Source organism: Jaculus jaculus, chromosome 13, assembly GCF_020740685.1.
Source record: "Jaculus jaculus isolate mJacJac1 chromosome 13, mJacJac1.mat.Y.cur, whole genome shotgun sequence".
Lineage (NCBI taxonomy): Eukaryota > Metazoa > Chordata > Mammalia > Rodentia > Dipodidae > Jaculus > Jaculus jaculus.
The window spans coordinates 14114359-14132432 of record NC_059114.1 but is presented as its reverse complement, the minus strand read 5'-3'; the positions used below and the strand labels follow the sequence as shown (position 1 = coordinate 14132432).

Below are 18074 nucleotides of genomic sequence, written 5' to 3'. Positions count from 1 at the left end.
TTGGTTTGTGAGAGTAAAAGTGGCGTCTTATTGCCTTCCTAGTTTCTCTAGCATTCTACTCAGAAAAACAAATATTAATGGGCTGGTGAGACAGCTTAGCGGTTAAGATGCTTGCCTGCCTGAGAACCTGGGTTCTCAGCCAAAGAACCTAGGTTCGACTCCTCAGGACCCACGTAAACCAGATGCACAATGCGGCGCATGCATCTGGAATTCATTTACAGTGGCTGCATGCCTTGGTGCGCCCGTTCTCTTTCTCCCTCTTTCTCAAATAAACAAATAAAAATAATATTAAAAAGTTACACTTTCATAAGAGCCAGGTAACAGGAATAAAATGGAAGTGCTATGACTGAGGCTGGCATGAACTCTCTGAGGCATACCAATCCCTAACAAGATTAGCTCAAAAATACTCTCCTTCATGGGCTGGAGAGATGGCTTAGCATTTAAGGAGTTTGCTTGCAAAGCTCGATTCTCCAGGACCCATGTAAGCCAGATGCACAAGGGGGCACATGTGTCTGGAGTTCGTTTGCAGAGGCCCTGGTGTGCCTATTCTCTCTCTCTCACTCTCTGCCTCTTTATCTCTCAAATACATAAATAAATAAAATACATTAAAAAAATACTCTCCTTTAAAATCTGTTTATCTGAATCAGGAAAGCCAAAAAAAAAGAATACAATCAACATTTTCCATGAAAAGCTGTCAGGACTGGAGGGATGGCTTAGCAATTAAGGAGCTTGCCTGCAAAGCCTAAGGACCCAGGTTCAATTCCCTAGAACCCACGTAAGCCAGATACACAAGATGGTACAAGCATCTGGAGTTCATTTGCAGAGGCTGGAAGCCCTGGTGTTCCCATTCTCTCCTTCTCCCTCCCTCTCTCTCTGTCTCTCTCTTTGCCTGCTTCTTTCTCTCTGTCAAATAAATAAATAAATATTTTTTAAAAAAAGAAAAGAAAAGCTGTCTACCAAAGCTGAGAGGTGGGAGCAACAGCCTTGGGCCAAACCTGTGAGAATCTGCAGGCGGATCTGGGTCAGAGTTGCCAGTGAGGTCTGGTAGAGGACGCAGATGCTGCACACCTTCTGCACCTCGGCGGAGTCCACGCGCTTGCCCCCAACAGGCTTGAGGATGTTCCGAACTGATGCAGACTTCTGAAATGCACGCTTGAGGAGACCTGCCAACGATGGAAGGAGAAATGCAACCGAAGCTTAGCCATCTGTCAAGGAGAGCACTTGTGATAACCCCGAATTCACAGTCAGGCTGACAGTGGCACTGTTTGTGCTCAACACCTTCCTTTGGGATGAACTGGAAAAACATTATGATTACTGCTACCTCTTCAGATTATCACAATGCTTTTCAGAACAATGCTGATGGGGGATTCTTTTAAAAAAGTCTTGAGAGCGACAGACAGAGGCAGAAAGAGAGAGTGCATGGGAGCGAGAAAGAACGGGTGCGCCAGGGCCTCTATCCACTGCAAATGGACTCCAGATGCATGCATGACCATGTGCATCTGGCTTATGTGGGTTCTGGGGAATCGAACCTGGGTCCTGAGGCTTCTGAGGCAAGTGCTTTAATGGCTAAGCCATCTCTCTAGCCTGAGAGTCTTTTATTCTATCACTTAATTTCAAGAAAACACAAAGATGAAAATGCAGAGGCCCATATTAGGGGAGGAGAGGGAAAGACAGAAGGCCTGGCTGAGTTCGCTCTGATTTTGAAGGGAAGTATGGCAGAATGTTCTCAAGCAGACAGCTGGTTTTGAATGGTACTCTTGCTTTTTTGTCTTAAGCCTTTCTCTTCAGATCCCACTGAAGTCAGACATGCCAAGTCCGCACTTGCTGCTGCACAGGTCAGAGCTGGATCCCCCCAACACTGAGGATGTGATGTGCACAGGCCATACGCTAGTTGCATTTCCGTAACTCTTATCAGAACAGAAACAAGAACCCTTTCCCTGGTGCCCATTTCTACCCTGCAGCAGGGGTGCTGCTGAGGTGCTGGCCTGGCCTGACTCAGTGGCTCCATCATACGGAGCAACATGTGGGAGATTTATTTTATGATTAACAACTCAGAAAAGTTGTCAAGATATGGACTTTTCCTTCTTCCTGGCAACGAGGAAGAAAGGGTTTATAGGCACTTGCACAGGAAGAACATAGGAGCCACTCACTCTTCACAGGAAGCACATTCTGTGGGGATGCAGGCTGCACAGGGGTTGGCTCTGGGTGCTCCAGCAGCTTCTTGCTCAGGATGTCACTGAAGAAGATGCGAATGAGTGGCACACCCCACAGGAACTGCAGCTGTTTAGTGATCAGATGCATGGACTCGTTGAGGCTAGGAGAGAGTAAAACAACTGTGTGTCAGCTCTACCCAGTACTTGGCCAGGGGCAACTCACTCTAGCCCAACACTCAGGTGGCAGAGAAAATAATTTAAAAAAAAAAAAAAGAAATGAGGGTTGGAGAGATGGATTAGTGGTTAAGGCGCTTGCCTGCAAAGTCTAAGGACCCATGTTCAACTCTTCAGATCCCATGTAAGCCAGATGCATAAGGTGATGCAAGCATGCAACGTTGCACATGTCCACTAGATAGCGCATGTATCTGGATTTTGATTATAATTGCTGGAGGCCCTGGTGCGCCAATTCTCTCTCATTTAAAAAAAAAAAAAAAAAGGCTGGGCTTGGTGGTGCAGGCCTTTAATCCCAGCACTTGGGAGGTAGAGGCAAGAGGATTGCCATGAGTTTGAGACTATGTAGTGAATTACAGGTCAGCCTGAGCTAGAGTGAGACCCTACCTTGGAAAACCAAAAAAAAAAAAAAAAAAAAAAAAAGAACTGAGCTAGGCATGGTGTTACATGCCTGTAATCCTAATACACAGGAGCCTGGGAATTACAAGTTGGAGGCTGGCCTAAGCTACAGTGAGACTGACCCAAAGACAAAATAAACAACCTAAAAACCTTAAAGGAAGACTGAACAAACTATCACAAGGGCCAGGAATGTAAGGCATTGAATATTTGTCCCCCACGCCATGCAAACTTCCTGTGCTGCCCAAGCATTATTGCTCCCCTCTTGCTGGCAGATGAAAGCTGTCTTATGCTGCCACGCTGTCCTCCTCCTGTAGCGGGCCTGTGGGTGTGGCTCCACAGCTAAATGGATAAGCACCTCCTCAGTTGCTCCTCTGGTAGGCTGCACTCCTCACACCACTCCCATTCTTGGGATCTGCTGGTTACCCCACTGCTCAAGACCCTAGGCTGACTCCCATACCATGGCACCATGGAGAAGCAGCCACCACCAGTGGCATAAGCAGAAGGCCCTGTGCATGCGTTGTCTCAATCCATCTTCCACGGTAACCCTACTCGAGGGACTACGTTGATTCCCCACAGGGATGTGTCCAAAGGCCCTCAGGAAAAGCCAAGACGAGGCTGTCCACTAAGGGGCTATTCGGCCCGACTTGTCCTCCTAACTTCAAGTACATGTGTTCCATTCTTTCTAGGTGGGAGTGTCACCCAGAGACATGAAGTTCTTTGGAAATGTCTTTTAAAAAAAATATTGATTTATATTTTAATATTTTATTTATTTATTTGCAAGGCGGGAGGGAGATACAGAGAGAGAGAGAGAGAGGCAGAGAGAGAGAGAGAGAAAGAAAGTATGGGCACACCAAGGCCTCCTGCCACTGCAAACAAACTCCAGACACATGTACAACTTTGTGCATTTTGCTTTATGTGCGTACTGGGAAATTGAACCCTGGCCATCAGGCTTTGCAAGGCAAGCACTTTAACCACTGAGCCATGTCCACAGCCTAGGCAATGTCTTAACTAGATATGTCTCAAAGAAATTACTCAGGTGTATGGGAAGGGGGTTAAATCTGGGGATTTCCTTCCCTGGCACTCAAACTTCAAGGGTATGTACCAGAGACCTTTTATACCTCAGACTGATCAGACAGGAAAACCTGACATCACAGCTGTGACAGTCTCATGTCTTCCTAGGGCACAGAGTTCATGTCTGTGAGGATGCCCCACTTGATTCCTGTTCTTCTACTCTAGAACTTCTATATTTTGAGTTAAAGTGTGAAAGTCATATTCTACCCCTTGGAAAGGGCCCGAGGAAATGATATTGAAGAAAAAGTATGGATAAGGTTCATAATTTATTATTATTATTATTATTTTGATTTTTCAAGGTAGGATCTCACTCTAGCCCAGGCTGACCTGGAATTCACTACATAGTCTCAGGCTGGCCTCAAATTCATGTGCACCACTATGCCCAGCAAGGTTTGTAATTTATTAATGAAATGAACAAAATGAAAAATTGTATTATCTCATTTTTGTACAATAAAAAACCCTATCAATATAGTAAAAGACTAAAAGACTATTTACTCAGGTTATTTTAGGGTATTAAGATTAGGTGATTTTGTTTATTTTTTTCCCTTTTGGCTCTGGGAATTAAATCCATTGCACATGCTAGGCAAGCTCTCTACCACCAAGTTACATCCACAGCACACATCTGTTTTAGACAATGAATATAAATTATATATACACACACACACACACACACACACATACATTTTTTTTTTGGTTTGTTTTTGTTTTTCGATTTTTTTTTTTTTTTTTGGTTTTTCGAGGTAGGGTCTCACTCTGGCTCAGGCTGACCTGGAATTCACTATGTAGTCTCAGGGTGGCCTCAAACTCTCGGAGACCCTCCTACCTCTGCCTCCCAAGTGCTGGGATTAAAGGCATGCACCATCACGCCCAGCTGTTTTTCGATTTTTTGAGGTAGGGTTTCGCTCTAGCTCAGGCTGACCTGGAACTCACTATACAGTCTCAGGGTGGCCTTAAACTCATGGCAATCCTCCTACCTCTGCCTCCCAAGTGCTAGGATTAAAGGCATGTGCCACCATGCTTGGCTTGAATACATTTTTTAAAAAATTTTTCATTTATTTATTTGAGAGCGACAGACACAGAGAAAGACAGATAGAGGGAGAGAGAGAGAATGGGCGCGCCAGGGCTTCCAGCCTCTGCAAACGAACTCCAGACGCGGGCGCCCCCTTGTGCATCTGGCTAACGTGGGACCTGGGGAACCGAGCCTTGAACCGGGGTCCTTAGGCTTCACAGGCAAGCGCTTAACCGCTAAGCCATCTCTCCAGCCCTGAATACATATTTTTATAGTAAGAAGCGAAATAGAAGCTGGGAGAAAGGAAGGAATAGAGGGAGGGAGGGAGGGAGGTGGTAGGCAAAGAGCAAGGAAGGCAGCGACATGTAACCAGGACTTACCCATAATCCACGGACTGGGAAAACCAGCCAAGGACAGGGTGCCAGTGGGTCAGGTTGGATTTCTTCTGGGACACGTACTTCTGACAGTAGCACAGCATTTGGGTGAGCAAGCTCACAAATCCATCTGTCTCTTCCTCTAACACCCTGGGACTGAGTGACCCCAAGTGTAGGAGGTTGCCTACAGAGAGAAGGCTGAGTGTGACAGGATGGACAGACATGCTCTGGGGCCTCTCAGGCCTGCTCTCTGCTCAGAAAACTATGTCTTCTGTTCAGGAAAAGAGAATCCATGTAAGGACACCTAGTGAGAAAAAACCAGGCTACCTGATTTCAAGTCCTGACTTGGCTACAGATAAGCTTGGTGGCTCTCAATCCACTCCTTGAGTATTTTCTTATAGAGAGAATGGACTAATGATCCCCACTTTTCCTCTGAGTAGTCTAGGAACAGATGTGTAAAATACCAGGCACAGTGGTACATATTTTAATACTAGATTAACATTTAAAAATCAGGTCAGATGTGGTGGTACACCCCTTTAGATCCTAGCACTCAGGAGGCAAAGGCAGGAGGATCGCCACGAGTTTGAGGCCACCCTGAGACTACATAGTGAATTCCAGATCAGCTTGGGCTAGAGTAAGACCCTACCTCAAAAACAAACAAGCAATCAAACAGTAACAAAAAAATCAGAAATAAGTACAGCATTGCAATAACCAAATATTCTTGAAGGTCACTATATTCAGTGTTCACCAAAGCACCTCACTATCTCTTATGTAGAGGTTCTTAGCAGACTCTTCCTTTACAATTCGGACCCCCAAAACCATTTTTGTTTTGTTTTTTTTTTCCTTTCTTTCTTTCTTTTTTTTTTTTTTTGTTGGTTTTTCGAGGTAGGGTCTCACTCTGGTCTAGGCTGACCTGGAATTAACTATGTACTCTCAGGGTGGCCTTGAGCTCTCAGCAATCCTACATCTGCCTCCTAAGTGCTGGGATTAAAGGTGTGCACCACCATGTTTGGCTCAAAAAACAGTTTTCTATCTAATTTTTTTCTCATTAGGTAGGCAATGAAATTTATGGGTCTCCACTGTTCAAAAATTTATACCCATAAGCCCTTCCTTCACCCACAGTGGGAGCACAGGAACACAGTGAAAAAGGCTCTACTTTGATCTGAGTCCCACCCTGCGGCGCCCTCCCCCTTTTCTTGAAGAAAGAATTATCCAGGCACTTCAATGTTCTCTACTTTTCTTGTCACCAGAGAGTCAAGGACTGAAATTTAATGTTTACTGACAATTATGTACCTCGTTTGCCACATTTTGCACGAGTATTAATTTTACATGTATTTTAACTATTGGGCTGGAGAGACGGCTTAGTGGTTAAAGCGAAGCCAAAGGATCTAAGTTTGGCTCTCCAGTGCCACGTAAAGGCAGATGCACCAGGTGGCACTTGCAGTGGGGCTAGAGGCCCTGGTGCCCCCACCCTCTCTCTCCCAAATAAATAAAATATTTTTTAAAAAACATGTATTTTATCAATCTGAATACATGTTTTCTGCTTAAAACAGCCCTGCCGATTTTTTTTTTAATCTGATGATCTCAACAAAACATTTGAGTTTTCCCCAACAGCCATAATCAACCAAAATTTAGCCTCTAATACTCACCCATTAGACAAAGCGTATGGCATCCTTCCAAATTTTCACATACATTACGGCACTGATCTTTATCTCTTAGAAATATGATGAATTTACGAAGCATGTCATGAGATTCCAAAACAGTGAGACGCTGCAAACAATGGCAGACAGTGAAAAGTGGAAACTGATAGTAAGTTTCCCACCAGGCATGAACTTGATTGTGGGCAGATCTACTTGGCAGAACATGCTATTGGACACCAGGGAGAGACAGGTCAAGATCTACAGCCAGCTTCTTACCAAAGTAAGATGTATGAATATGAACTATGGAAACCTGTGACTTTGAAAGCCAATTAAAAAAATATAGAAACAAAATTTGAATGGAAGTACCCTGCATGGGTGGATAATGCTGCTCCAAGAAGCCATAGATCACTGAACAAAAATCTCAGTACCAGGCTGAGTCATAAGTTAGGGAGGCAGGCCAAGGGGCCCCTAAAATAATACAGGCTATGACCATTGCTCTTTTTTGTCCACCAAAACTAGACGGTAAAACCCTAATGCCGTAGGTGCTACTGCTTTGGGCACAGAAGTCAAGCTGGAACTGCACTGGCTAGCTGTCACAGGGTTGGAAGGTGCTGTGCAGGCTACCGGGGGAGAAAGGCCATCAGTTGGTCTCACTCACCTGTGCACCCTGACCTGCCAGGGAAGATGTACTCACTGACATAATATTGTTAGCAATGTTAATATGGGGGTAACCCCCACTTTCTTATCGGATTTGAGGTCCACTCCACAGGAGGGAATACATGCCTGGTACTGTCAACCTGGTCAAAAGCCCATAGCTGGGGAGGTCATAGTCTTTGTTCTTTAAATTCTAACAGACAAAGCAGAAACAGAACTGGCATTGGGAGAAGCATGTATGCAGCGTACCTCAGGAGCCACCATGCTGAGGTGAGTCACAAGAGCAGGCACGGACATGATGTGGATGAGGAACGGCCTCATCAGATTGTCCGAAAACTGTGCGGCGACCACAGGGCTAGACAGAGAGAACAGCTTATTCAGACAGGCAATTGTGTGCATGTGGCCCTCAAAAGCAGTGCCCCCACATCCTCTGACCCAAATTATGCTCTTCAGGACGTTGAAGAACAGTACTGGAATGAGTAACAATTAAGTCAATTATAGTACCATCATATGATACAATATTGTACAGCTATGAAAAAATCAGTTTAACTTTTACTAACATGAGAAAATGCTCATACTATAATAAATTATGAATTTTTTCTTTAAAAAGTGCATACATGGGAAAGGAAAGAAGTGCTTGTGATAAGGGGGGAAAGGGGCTTCTGGTACAATCCATTTCTCAACTGAGCAGTGTTTACCCAAATGTGTCTACTTGGTGATAATTTACCAGAAACATATGTCAAGCAAGTACCTTTAACCACTGAGCTATCCCTATAGCTGGACACCCATACTCCATTTATTTTCATTTATTCATTTACATACACGCATGCATGTGCACACATGCACCACATACACACTGTAATCTGACATTAACATTTAAAATACTCACATAAATACATAAATATACATGAATACAGAAAGCTAAGGATCACAGACTTGAGGCTAGCCTGGGCTACAGAGTGAGACCCTGTCTCAAAAAAATCAAGGGCTGGGATAACCAGGCATGGTGGCACACACCTTTAATTCCAGCACTTGGGAGGTTGAGGGAGGAGAGGATCGTTGTGAGTTCGAGGCCAGCCTGAGACTACAGAGTGAATTCCAGGTTAGCCTGGGCTAAACTGAAACCCTACCTCAAAAAAAATAAAAATCAAGGGCTGGGGATATAGCTCACTGGTAGTGCTTGCCTGGCATACTCAAAGTGCTGGGTTTGATCCCCAGCATGCAAAACAAGAAACAAAGCTCAAAAAGATAAAAGCCCTGTATTTCAAACCATATACAGAAATTGACCCAAAATGGATTATAAACCTTAATGTTACAAATTCCTAAAAAAACCCACTTAAATCTTTGTTATCTTAAGTTATACTTTATAGATTACATTGAAAGTATAACTATGAACTGGGTGTGGTGGTGCATGCCTTTAATCCCAGCACTTGGAAGGCAGAGGTAAGAGGATCGCCAAGAGTTTGAGGCCACCCTGAGACTCCATAGTGAATTCCAGGTCAGCCTGGGCTATAGCAAGACCCTACACCTCAAAAAACAACAAACAAACAAAACACCGAAAGTATAGCTACAAAGCAAACATATATTATATTCCATCAAAACTAAAAAGTTTTGGGCTGGAAGGATGGCTTAGCAGTTAAGGCATTTGGCTGCAAGGCCAATGGACCCAGGTCAGCCAGATGCACATGGTGGTGCATGTATCTGGAGTTCAGTGGCTAGAGACCCTGGCAAACCCATTCTCTCTCTTTCTCCCTCTCTAATAAATAAATAAATAAAAATAAAATATTTTTATAAAGGCACTACCTGGATTAAGAAGACTGGGCTAGGGCTGGAAAGATGGCTTAGTGGTTAAGGTGCATGCCTGCAGAGCCAAAGGACTTCGGTTTGATTCCCCAATACCCACATATACCAGATGCACAAGGTGGCGCATGCATCTGGAATTTGTTTGTAGTGGCTGGAAGCCGTGGCATGCCAAGTCTTTCTCTCTCACTCTGTGTCTTTCCCTCTCTCAAATAAATAAATAAAAATAAAATTATATATATATATAAACGAAGAATGGACTAGACAAATGGCTCAGTGGTTAAAGGTGCTTGCTTGTAAAGCCTGATGGCCTGGGTTTGATTCACCAGTACCATGTAAAGCCAGATACACAAAGTGGTGTATGCATCTGGAATTCAGATGGCTTGTCTATCTCTCTCTCTCTGCCTCTGTCTCTCTCAAATATATGTGTGTGTATGAAAATGTGTGTGTGTGTGTGTGTGTGTGTGTGTGTGTATATATATATATTTTTTTTTTAAAGAAAGTACAAAGACAACTCCGAGAGTGGAAGTGTCTGCAAATCACAGATGTGACAGAGGCTTCTATCTAGCACACAGAAAGTACTCACATAAAGACAACCCACTTTAAAGCCGGGTGTGGTGACACACGCCTTTAATCCCAGCACTTGGGAGGCAGAGGTAGGAGAATCGCCGTGAATTCACGGCCACTTTGAGGCTACATAGTTAATTCTAGGACAGCCTGAGCTAGAGTGAAACCCTACTTCCCTCAAAAAGCAAAAACAACAACAAAAGACAACCCACTTTAGAATGGCCAAAGGAAGCCAGGTGTGATGGCACATGCCAATAATCCTAGGAGCATAAGTCAAGGTAGCAAGTTTGAGGCCAGCATGGGCTACATGAAACTCTCAAAATGAAAGAACAAAGAACAAAGAAGCCCAAAAGATCTAAACAGACATTTGTCCTAAAAGGATGCATACGTGTTGAATAAACACATAAGATGCTGATGATGAAAAGCTGATCCTGATATCATCCACTGTCAGGAATGCAACTCACAGTGAAGGTGAGGAACCACTTCACAGCCCTCTAGGCAGATAACTGGCGTGGTGCGGCTCTGCAGAAGCTGAACCTGGGCTGTAGGTGACTCAGTTGTTAGGTGCTCCTGCTGTACAGGCATGAGGGCCTGAGATGCCCGAGTTTAAATCTCCACAACTCACACAAACAGCTGGGTGTGGCCACAAGGCTCCCCATCCTCCCTAGCTGGAGCTTGCAAATCCAAATGGCAGGCTCCAGAATGAGTACAGAAACAAACAGGAGTGTAAGTGATGGAAGGGAGATCCGACACTCTCCTCTGGCTGCCAAAGGCGAGCCCATAGCACGGCTGCTATAGTGTGCCTGAACACAGCTGGTGGGAATGTAAAACGGTGCCACCACCTTAGGCAGCTCTTCAAAATCAAGTATCTATGACCCAGCCAGTCTAACCCTAGAAATAGACCTAAGAGGAAACAGAAACACACATAGGCCAAAACTTCCATGTGAATGTCTGCACCAGCAAGATTCCTAACAGCGGAGAGGTGGAAACAACTCAAATGTGGTCTAGCCATACAAGACTTGTTTGGCCATAAAAAGGAATGAAATGCCGGTTCATCTACAACACAAATGAACTGTGAACACACAGTGCAAATGAAAAGAGCCAGGATTGTCAGAGCACGGGTTGTGTGATTCCATTTACGTGAAATGTCCAGAACAAATCCACAGTCAAGGGTTTGCAGAGAGGACAAAAAAGAGCAATTGTTGGCAACAGTTTTTTTTAGGGTGATGAAAATGTTTTGGGGTTTCACAGTGCTGGTGGTTGCACTACTCTGAATACACTGAACAATTCTGCAAAACTGATGAAATGTGTGAACTATGCCTCAATACAGATGTCATCTGGGGAGTACAGGATATGGTTCAGTTGGTATGTTGCTTACCTGGCATACATGAAGCCCTGGACTCAATCCTCAGCACCACTTAAAATATGCAGAGACCCAAGGAACCTTGTGAGAGCCAAAGGCCTTCTCAGAGCACTCAGCACTGAGCATTTGCTTGAGGGGGCAGGGCAGGAGGCTTAGCCATGGCACCATTTCTTCCAGGACCTGGTGCTAACCTCTCCCTGAATCGGTTTGAGAATACTCTGGAACCACTATGAACCCAGCCTATCCTGTTTGGCAGTTCTGTGGATGTACATCAACAAAGTGAAGGCCAATGTTATACCAATCCCAGTCTGTATGGCCCGGCTTCCTAACACTGTTCCCTAAGTGCTCCCCTGCCCTGCACTGGGCCTCCATCGGCTCTGTGGGTCCCTATAGTCTCTCAATTAAGAACTCAAGCAGGAAGGCCTCTGCATCTTGCCTCTGGGAAAATGAAGAGCAATTCATTTTGATCACACTGTAAGAATGCTTAGGGATAGGTTCAGAGGCAGGCAAGAGAAAGAACAGCAAAAGGAGAGGAGAGAGCATTCAGAAGCAGCTAGGCTTTCAGCTAGTTCCTTACCGCAATGCCAGAGAAAAGGCTGCTGTCAAAGTGCTTTTGGACAGACAGGGCCGGGGTCTGGCCAGACCACGGGTTAACAATACCTGAAAACAACATTTAACTGGTCAGTTTACACATTAAAACGTTACATCACTTAGTACATAAAAAAAAACAACAACAAGTGCTTCAGATAAAATCTGTACTATGGGCTGGGGAAGATAGCTCAGGGGTTAAAGCTGCTTGCCTGCAAAGCATGCTAGCCTGGGTTTAATTCCCAAGCCACCACAGAAGCGGGACACAAAAAGTGGTGCAAGCATCTGGCATTTGTTTACAGTGGCAGGAGGCCTTGATGTGCCCATGCATGTATACATGCATGCACACACACACTAATCAATAAATAATTGAAAAAAATCTGTACTGGAGCATCACTTGCAAAGAAAGAACAAGTATTGTGTATGGAGGTTCATTCTACTCTTCTGCCTTCAATTCAGATATGTTAATAATAATCAGCAATAATAAGAAAATTAATAGCTGAGAGCTGAGCAAAATGAGGCTCCAATGCAGTCCATGCTACTCAGGAGGCTGAGGCAGAAGGATTACATGAGCCTAGGAGTTTGAGGCCAGCCTAGTAAAAGCTCTTCTCTTGAAAGGAAAAACGAAACCAGTCCAGAACAACTAAAAATACCCAAGCTAGTATCAGCTGTGACAAAGAACATGTGACTTAAATGTCAAGACACCACATTGGCTGGGGGTAGTGGCACATGCCTTTAATCCCAGCCCTTGGAGCAGAGGTAGGAGGATCGCTGTGAGTTTGAGGCCAGCCTGAGACTACACAGTGAATTCCAGGTCAGCCTGAGCTAGAGCGAAACCCTACCTCAAAAAAAGAAAAAAAGGAAAGAAAGATACCATGTTGTTTAGAGCAGCCCAGGCCATGTCCTGCCGGCACACCTCCTCTCAGGGCTGTGAGAAGATGAAATGAAACTGAGGAACAGCCTATCACAGTACCAGGCAGAAGGAAGGTACCTTTGTAAACCTACCAAGTCCACAGTACTTTTAAAAGAGAGATAAGACTTCTGACAATGGGTGTGAGAACTGATACAATAAAATGCAGAGTGGGCAGAAGGCCATTTAAGGACAGAGGTAGAAAAACACTGCCAGACACCAATCAAGGAGAAAGGGGCCAGTGCGGTGGCCCTTTGCAACTTAAACGCCAAAACCTGGATTATCCTTGTAGCCAAGCCATGAGGAAGAGCATGCAAGGAGCTGTTGCGAACCACAGGTGAGCTGAAGCAGGGGAGGAAAGGGCACTGCACATTCACTTCTCCCTGCAGAGAGGGAGGACAGCACCAGGCATGGGCAGATTCATGGACAAATCCAGCTCAGGTGCTAGGGAGGTCACCTGTTAGAGAATGTGGACACAGACCTGCAACACGGGAAAAAATCCACGTTGGTTGAGATGTCCCATGATATTTGCACAAATGTGGTTCATGGCTGGTCGAAGGCTCTCACCTAAATGGGGGGTAAAAAACTCAGAAAAAAAAGTCTTTTGTCATAAGATGACCTGTTTATGGAGTACAGAAAATGATGCCCAGGGCCAAAGGCTGAAGGAACTATGACATTTTCTGGCCTGTATTTTTTTTTTTTTTTCCAAGGTAGGGTCTCATTCTAGTTTAGGCTGACCTGGAATTCACTATGCAGTCCCAGGGTGGCCTCGAACTCACAGCATATCTCCTACCTCTGCCTTCCAAGTGCTGGGATTAAAAGCGTGCACCACCATACCTGGCTCTATCTTCTTTTTTATTTTTTTATTTTAGAGCAAGACACAGAAAGAGAGAGAGAACTGGTGTGCCAGAGCCTCAGCCACTGCAATTGAACTCCAGATGCTCAGTAGGCATGTGTGACCTTGTGTTTGCATCATCTTGTGCATCTGGCGTACATGGGATCTGGAGAGTTGAACCTGGGTTCTTAGGCTTTGCAGGCCAGCACCTTAACCGCTAAGCCATCTCTCCAGCCCTGGCCTGTCTTCTTACTCCTTTAGATCTAAATAAGAGAATAGGGAGGCACTGTGTCCTGGAATTTTCTCTCCTAGAAGGTCAAGTGTCACCTCATGGGTCCTGGGTCTGCCCTCCTTTAGCTAGACGGAATGCTGCTGGGTTCTTAGCTTGCCCATGGCACCTCTTACATCCACTCCTTGGGCCAAACTCTACTTATCCAGTCAACTAGGACACAAGCTCCTTGGCAGGGATCAGAATGTGACAGCTTCAGGCCCCTTCCAGAGGACAGCCCCTCCAGGAGAGTGCAGGAGCCTTTGCACAGCTGCCTCTGCTTCTGGCTTCTCTCCCCTCCTCACTCTGAACTCCAACTCCCCTCCAGGTCTGAGCTCAGACACTACTTCTTCAGGAAAGCCTCAGCTCCAGAGAAGGCCAGCCCACCCCCAATTCCTCTGAGCTCTCTTCCCTTGGACTGTCTCCCCAGAACTTGTTGTAGCTGTTATTTTATGTATCCCGTCAGCCCCAGTGTCTGTGGGGAGGTGCTCTACCTCCTCTCCCTTCTAGTTTCAAAATCCACAGATGCTTAAGTCCCTTGTATTCAACGGCCTAGCGTTTGCATAGAACAAACACCTTACTGTATTTTTAATCACCTGCAGATATAGTGCATTATACAATGGAAATGCCAGGTAAATAATTGCTATAATGTATTAGGGAGTAATGACATGAAAAAAAGCATGTATGCCTTCATTACAGATACAATCTTTTCTCAGGTATTTCTAATGCAACTGTCTTCCAGGGACACAGGACCTATGGTACAGGATGACTTCTCCTTAGAATCTGTCTCCCTAGCAGAGCCCAGATTCTTGAGGATGAGAGCACCTACAATGTATGGAGGGCAAGGCCTTTTCTGTTTTGCTCATGTGTGTATCTCTGGTGCCTAACTCAGTGCCGACACAGCAGCTATCTACTGACAGGACAAAGAAATGAAGATGTGAAACAGAAGGGCAGTCTCTGAGGAACGAGGCTGTTTTACAGGCATTTCAGGGGCAAAAGAGAATCACATGCTACTTAATGATTTGCTAAATGAAACAAGAAGGTTAAATGAATACTGTTACTCATAGACTAAGGTGCTGTGGGAGTTCTACAAACAGACCAGAAGGATTGTGCCTCCAAACATAAATCGACACAGGGGAGGGTACAACACAGTCTGGATGCCGCAAAGCAGGCTGACAGGAAGTGCCAGGTGCATCTGTGTGATCTCAGGGCCTCCCTGAGGCTTCTGAGACAAACATGCTTCTCATACCGGGGACAAGGTGCTCCCCTCTTTGGAAATGCTGGCTAGGTAGGATTTTGAAGTGGGTCCCACAGACCTTTTACCCGGAGAATCTTCCATGTTGAAGTGTCTGTGAAGGTCACAAGCATGGTGAGGTACAGTGTGACGAGTCTGGAATCCTGTAAGATTTCAGGCTGGAAACAACAAAGGGAATAAGCTTGAGATACCTGTTGTGAGCCCACACGGTGGCCTGTCCACTTCATTCTGCAGGCACTCAATGGAATCAATGAGTTAGGTTTTCAGCACACCAGCATTTAACCATAGGATTAAATGCTGCTGGGAATGGGCACCTGACACTCATAGAAAACAGGCTGACCAGGCTGGCTTACCATGCATGCCTATGACCATATGTTTAAACACTGTAGCAACGGAGTCTAATGGGGACTTTGAACGCCTCCTTCCAGCTGGCTTCACCTCTTACTAGTTGTGTGATCTTCAGCAAGTTTCTTACCCCTTCTGTGCCTTGGCTTTCTCATCTGCTGCCTAGAGATACTTATACTGCTTTTCTCACAGGATTTTAAATTTTTTATATTTTATTTATTTCAGAGAAAGAGAGAGAGAGAGAGAGGCAGATAGGGAGAATGGGTGCACCAGGGCCTCTGGCCACTGCAAATGAACTCCAGGCACATGTGCCACCTTGTGCTCTGGCTGCTATGGGTGCTAGGGAATTGAACCAGGGTCCTTAAGCTTTGCAGGCAAGCACCTTAACCACTAAGCCATCGCTCCAGCCCCCTCATAGGATTTTTATAAGCATTTAAAAAGTATTTTATTTATATGCAAGCATGGGGGGGGAGGGTATTGGCAGGCCAGAGCCTCCTGGCACTGCAATGAACTCCAGATGCATATGCCACTTCATACATCTGGCTTTATGTGGGTATTGGGGAAACAAACCCAGGCCAGCAGGCTTTGCAAGAATGTGCCTTTAACCACTGAACCATCCCCCTAACCTCCCTTGTAGGGTTTTTGTGAGGGATAAATGGATGAATGCACACAAAGTAATGAGAATAGTGCCCAGCAGCTAGCTAGCTAACTCCAGTATTCTTAGTTATCATCAGGATGATCTTCCCTGGTTCACAAGAGTAAGCCAGGCAAAATGCCTGACTGCTTTCCAGGCTCAGAGATCCGGTAACACACATACCTTGGAGGAACCCCAAAAGACCACAGCTCACAGAGAACATGAGAGGGAAGTTGTGAGACGCTAGAAGCAGAATTAGGTCTAAACTTAGATCCTCCTGGCTCCAAACCCAGCATTCTTTTTCCTAGCATCTTTTTTTTTTTGCACATGAACTTTTCTTAGGTTTTCAAAGAAGGGCCTCACCTCAAAGAGCAATCTGTCATGGAATGCAGAGAGGAAACAGTTAGGATCTACTTGGCTCAAGCAAAAGTGGGGGAACCACTTGCTTGTTTGGCCTGGAAGCAATTCAATAGATTCCCAGAGCTCCAAGGACTGAGTGTGAAGGCCACTGTCTATGCCTTACCTCACCTGATAAGCTGTGTGGTATCCAGCTTGCTGCTGACTTTTGCCTTGGAGGGTTGTGACAGGGGCCCTTCATAGGCACCTCAATATACCGGGAATTTTGGGGACATTTGCTGCGTTCTTGCTCAGCTACAACTGGAGCCCTTGTCAAACCTGTTCCTGAGAACTCTCCTTCCCTCTGAGCAAACTGAAGGTGTCTGCTCACATCCTGTCTACCTTTTCACAATACAAGAGTGGTCACAGGACCAGGCTGTGCTGGGAGCAGTGCGCTTAACACAGAGATGGGTTCAGAGCTGAGCCTTCTGGATTTCTGAGCTGCCAGGAGAGGCCTCCCGTGTCTCTGTGGTCAAGACAGAGTAAGGATGTGAGGTGAGAGCGGCTGGCTGTATGATTACAGAAGAGTAAGTGGTGCCACAAAGAAAGTAGAGATAAAAAGAGGAGAATCCAGAAGACCCTGGCTCCAGTCATCCCCAGCTGTCATGTCAGAATGCATTCTAAAGCTCTCCTTGCCTAGTCTGTCTGTATTAGCAGGCATGCTTATGTTGGGCTTATGTACGTTCCTTATAATAAGAGGCCCAACTGGTATCTTAATACAGATGATAAAGTATTCACTAAATCAACAGAATGGGAAGGCAGGTTCTTAGGCAGTAAACAAGCATAGCTGATGTTGCACCCAAGAAGGACTCATGATAACAGTCTTCACCGGCTGTCCCCCAGAACAGTGACTCAGCCAAAGATTCTGATAGACCTCCAAAGGTACAAACAATGAGAAAATGATGGGGACTCTGAAATTATACACTGAAGGTGTAAGATGAGGACATATTTTCAGGGAATTTTTGGGGGTGCTGGTGGTGGTTTTGTTTTTTACCTTTAGCTGTTCAAGAAACTCACAGCAATACCACAGAATGTCCTTGATCTGTTTAATCCACAGGAGAGTGAGGTCCTTGGAAAGAGCCAGGGACACGTACCATACCTACAAGCAGAACAGGACACGGTCATATTGCATTAGTCTACCTACCTGGCTGGGCCTGCAGACAGCTAGGCCGTGGAGATGGACAGATGAACAAGCAGAACTTGGGACTTAACACTAACCCCAAAGACCAGAGAGCCCAGCAAGTGACTTAGCTATCTTCAGTAAGACGCAAGAATAGAGCACAGCTTCTCCAACAATGAGCACTAGGGACTCATTCATAGTTTGACAACGCTTCCTACTGACCCATCACTTCCTTGCATATCTGTGTGACTTAAAGCCCTAATGTTGATCAGAAATGTCTAGAATGAAATAAATTAGGCCCCAAGAGCTTATGGGAGACTTCCAGCTCCTGACTCAATTACCTTAGGCTCGTTCTCAACATCCATGCTGCTCAAGATGCAACGACACAACTTCTCAAATCTCTGCAGAAGCAAAAAGGGTTATAAGACTGCAAACTCATCAAAATGTGGGAAGAGAGGCAGC

At 45.2% G+C, this 18074-nt stretch overlaps 1 protein-coding gene across 3 annotated transcripts in view; it reads right to left on the bottom strand.

The window, feature by feature from the left end:
• Ube3b (ubiquitin protein ligase E3B) overlaps positions 1-18074 on the bottom strand; it is a 62178-nt gene that overhangs the window by 35691 nt on the left and 8413 nt on the right. For all 3 annotated transcript variants that reach the window (XM_004664108.2, XM_045132427.1, XM_045132426.1), the window contains exons 5-14: positions 17954-18013; positions 17487-17591; positions 15179-15275; positions 13241-13326; positions 11839-11921; positions 7781-7886; positions 6887-7007; positions 5244-5421; positions 2151-2314; positions 996-1163 (exon numbers count right to left, since the gene is read on the bottom strand). In XM_004664108.2, coding sequence (XP_004664165.2) covers positions 996-1163; positions 2151-2314; positions 5244-5421; positions 6887-7007; positions 7781-7886; positions 11839-11921; positions 13241-13326; positions 15179-15275; positions 17487-17591; positions 17954-18013 — 1168 coding nt within the window. The remainder of the gene's footprint in view (positions 1-995; positions 1164-2150; positions 2315-5243; positions 5422-6886; positions 7008-7780; positions 7887-11838; positions 11922-13240; positions 13327-15178; positions 15276-17486; positions 17592-17953; positions 18014-18074) is intronic.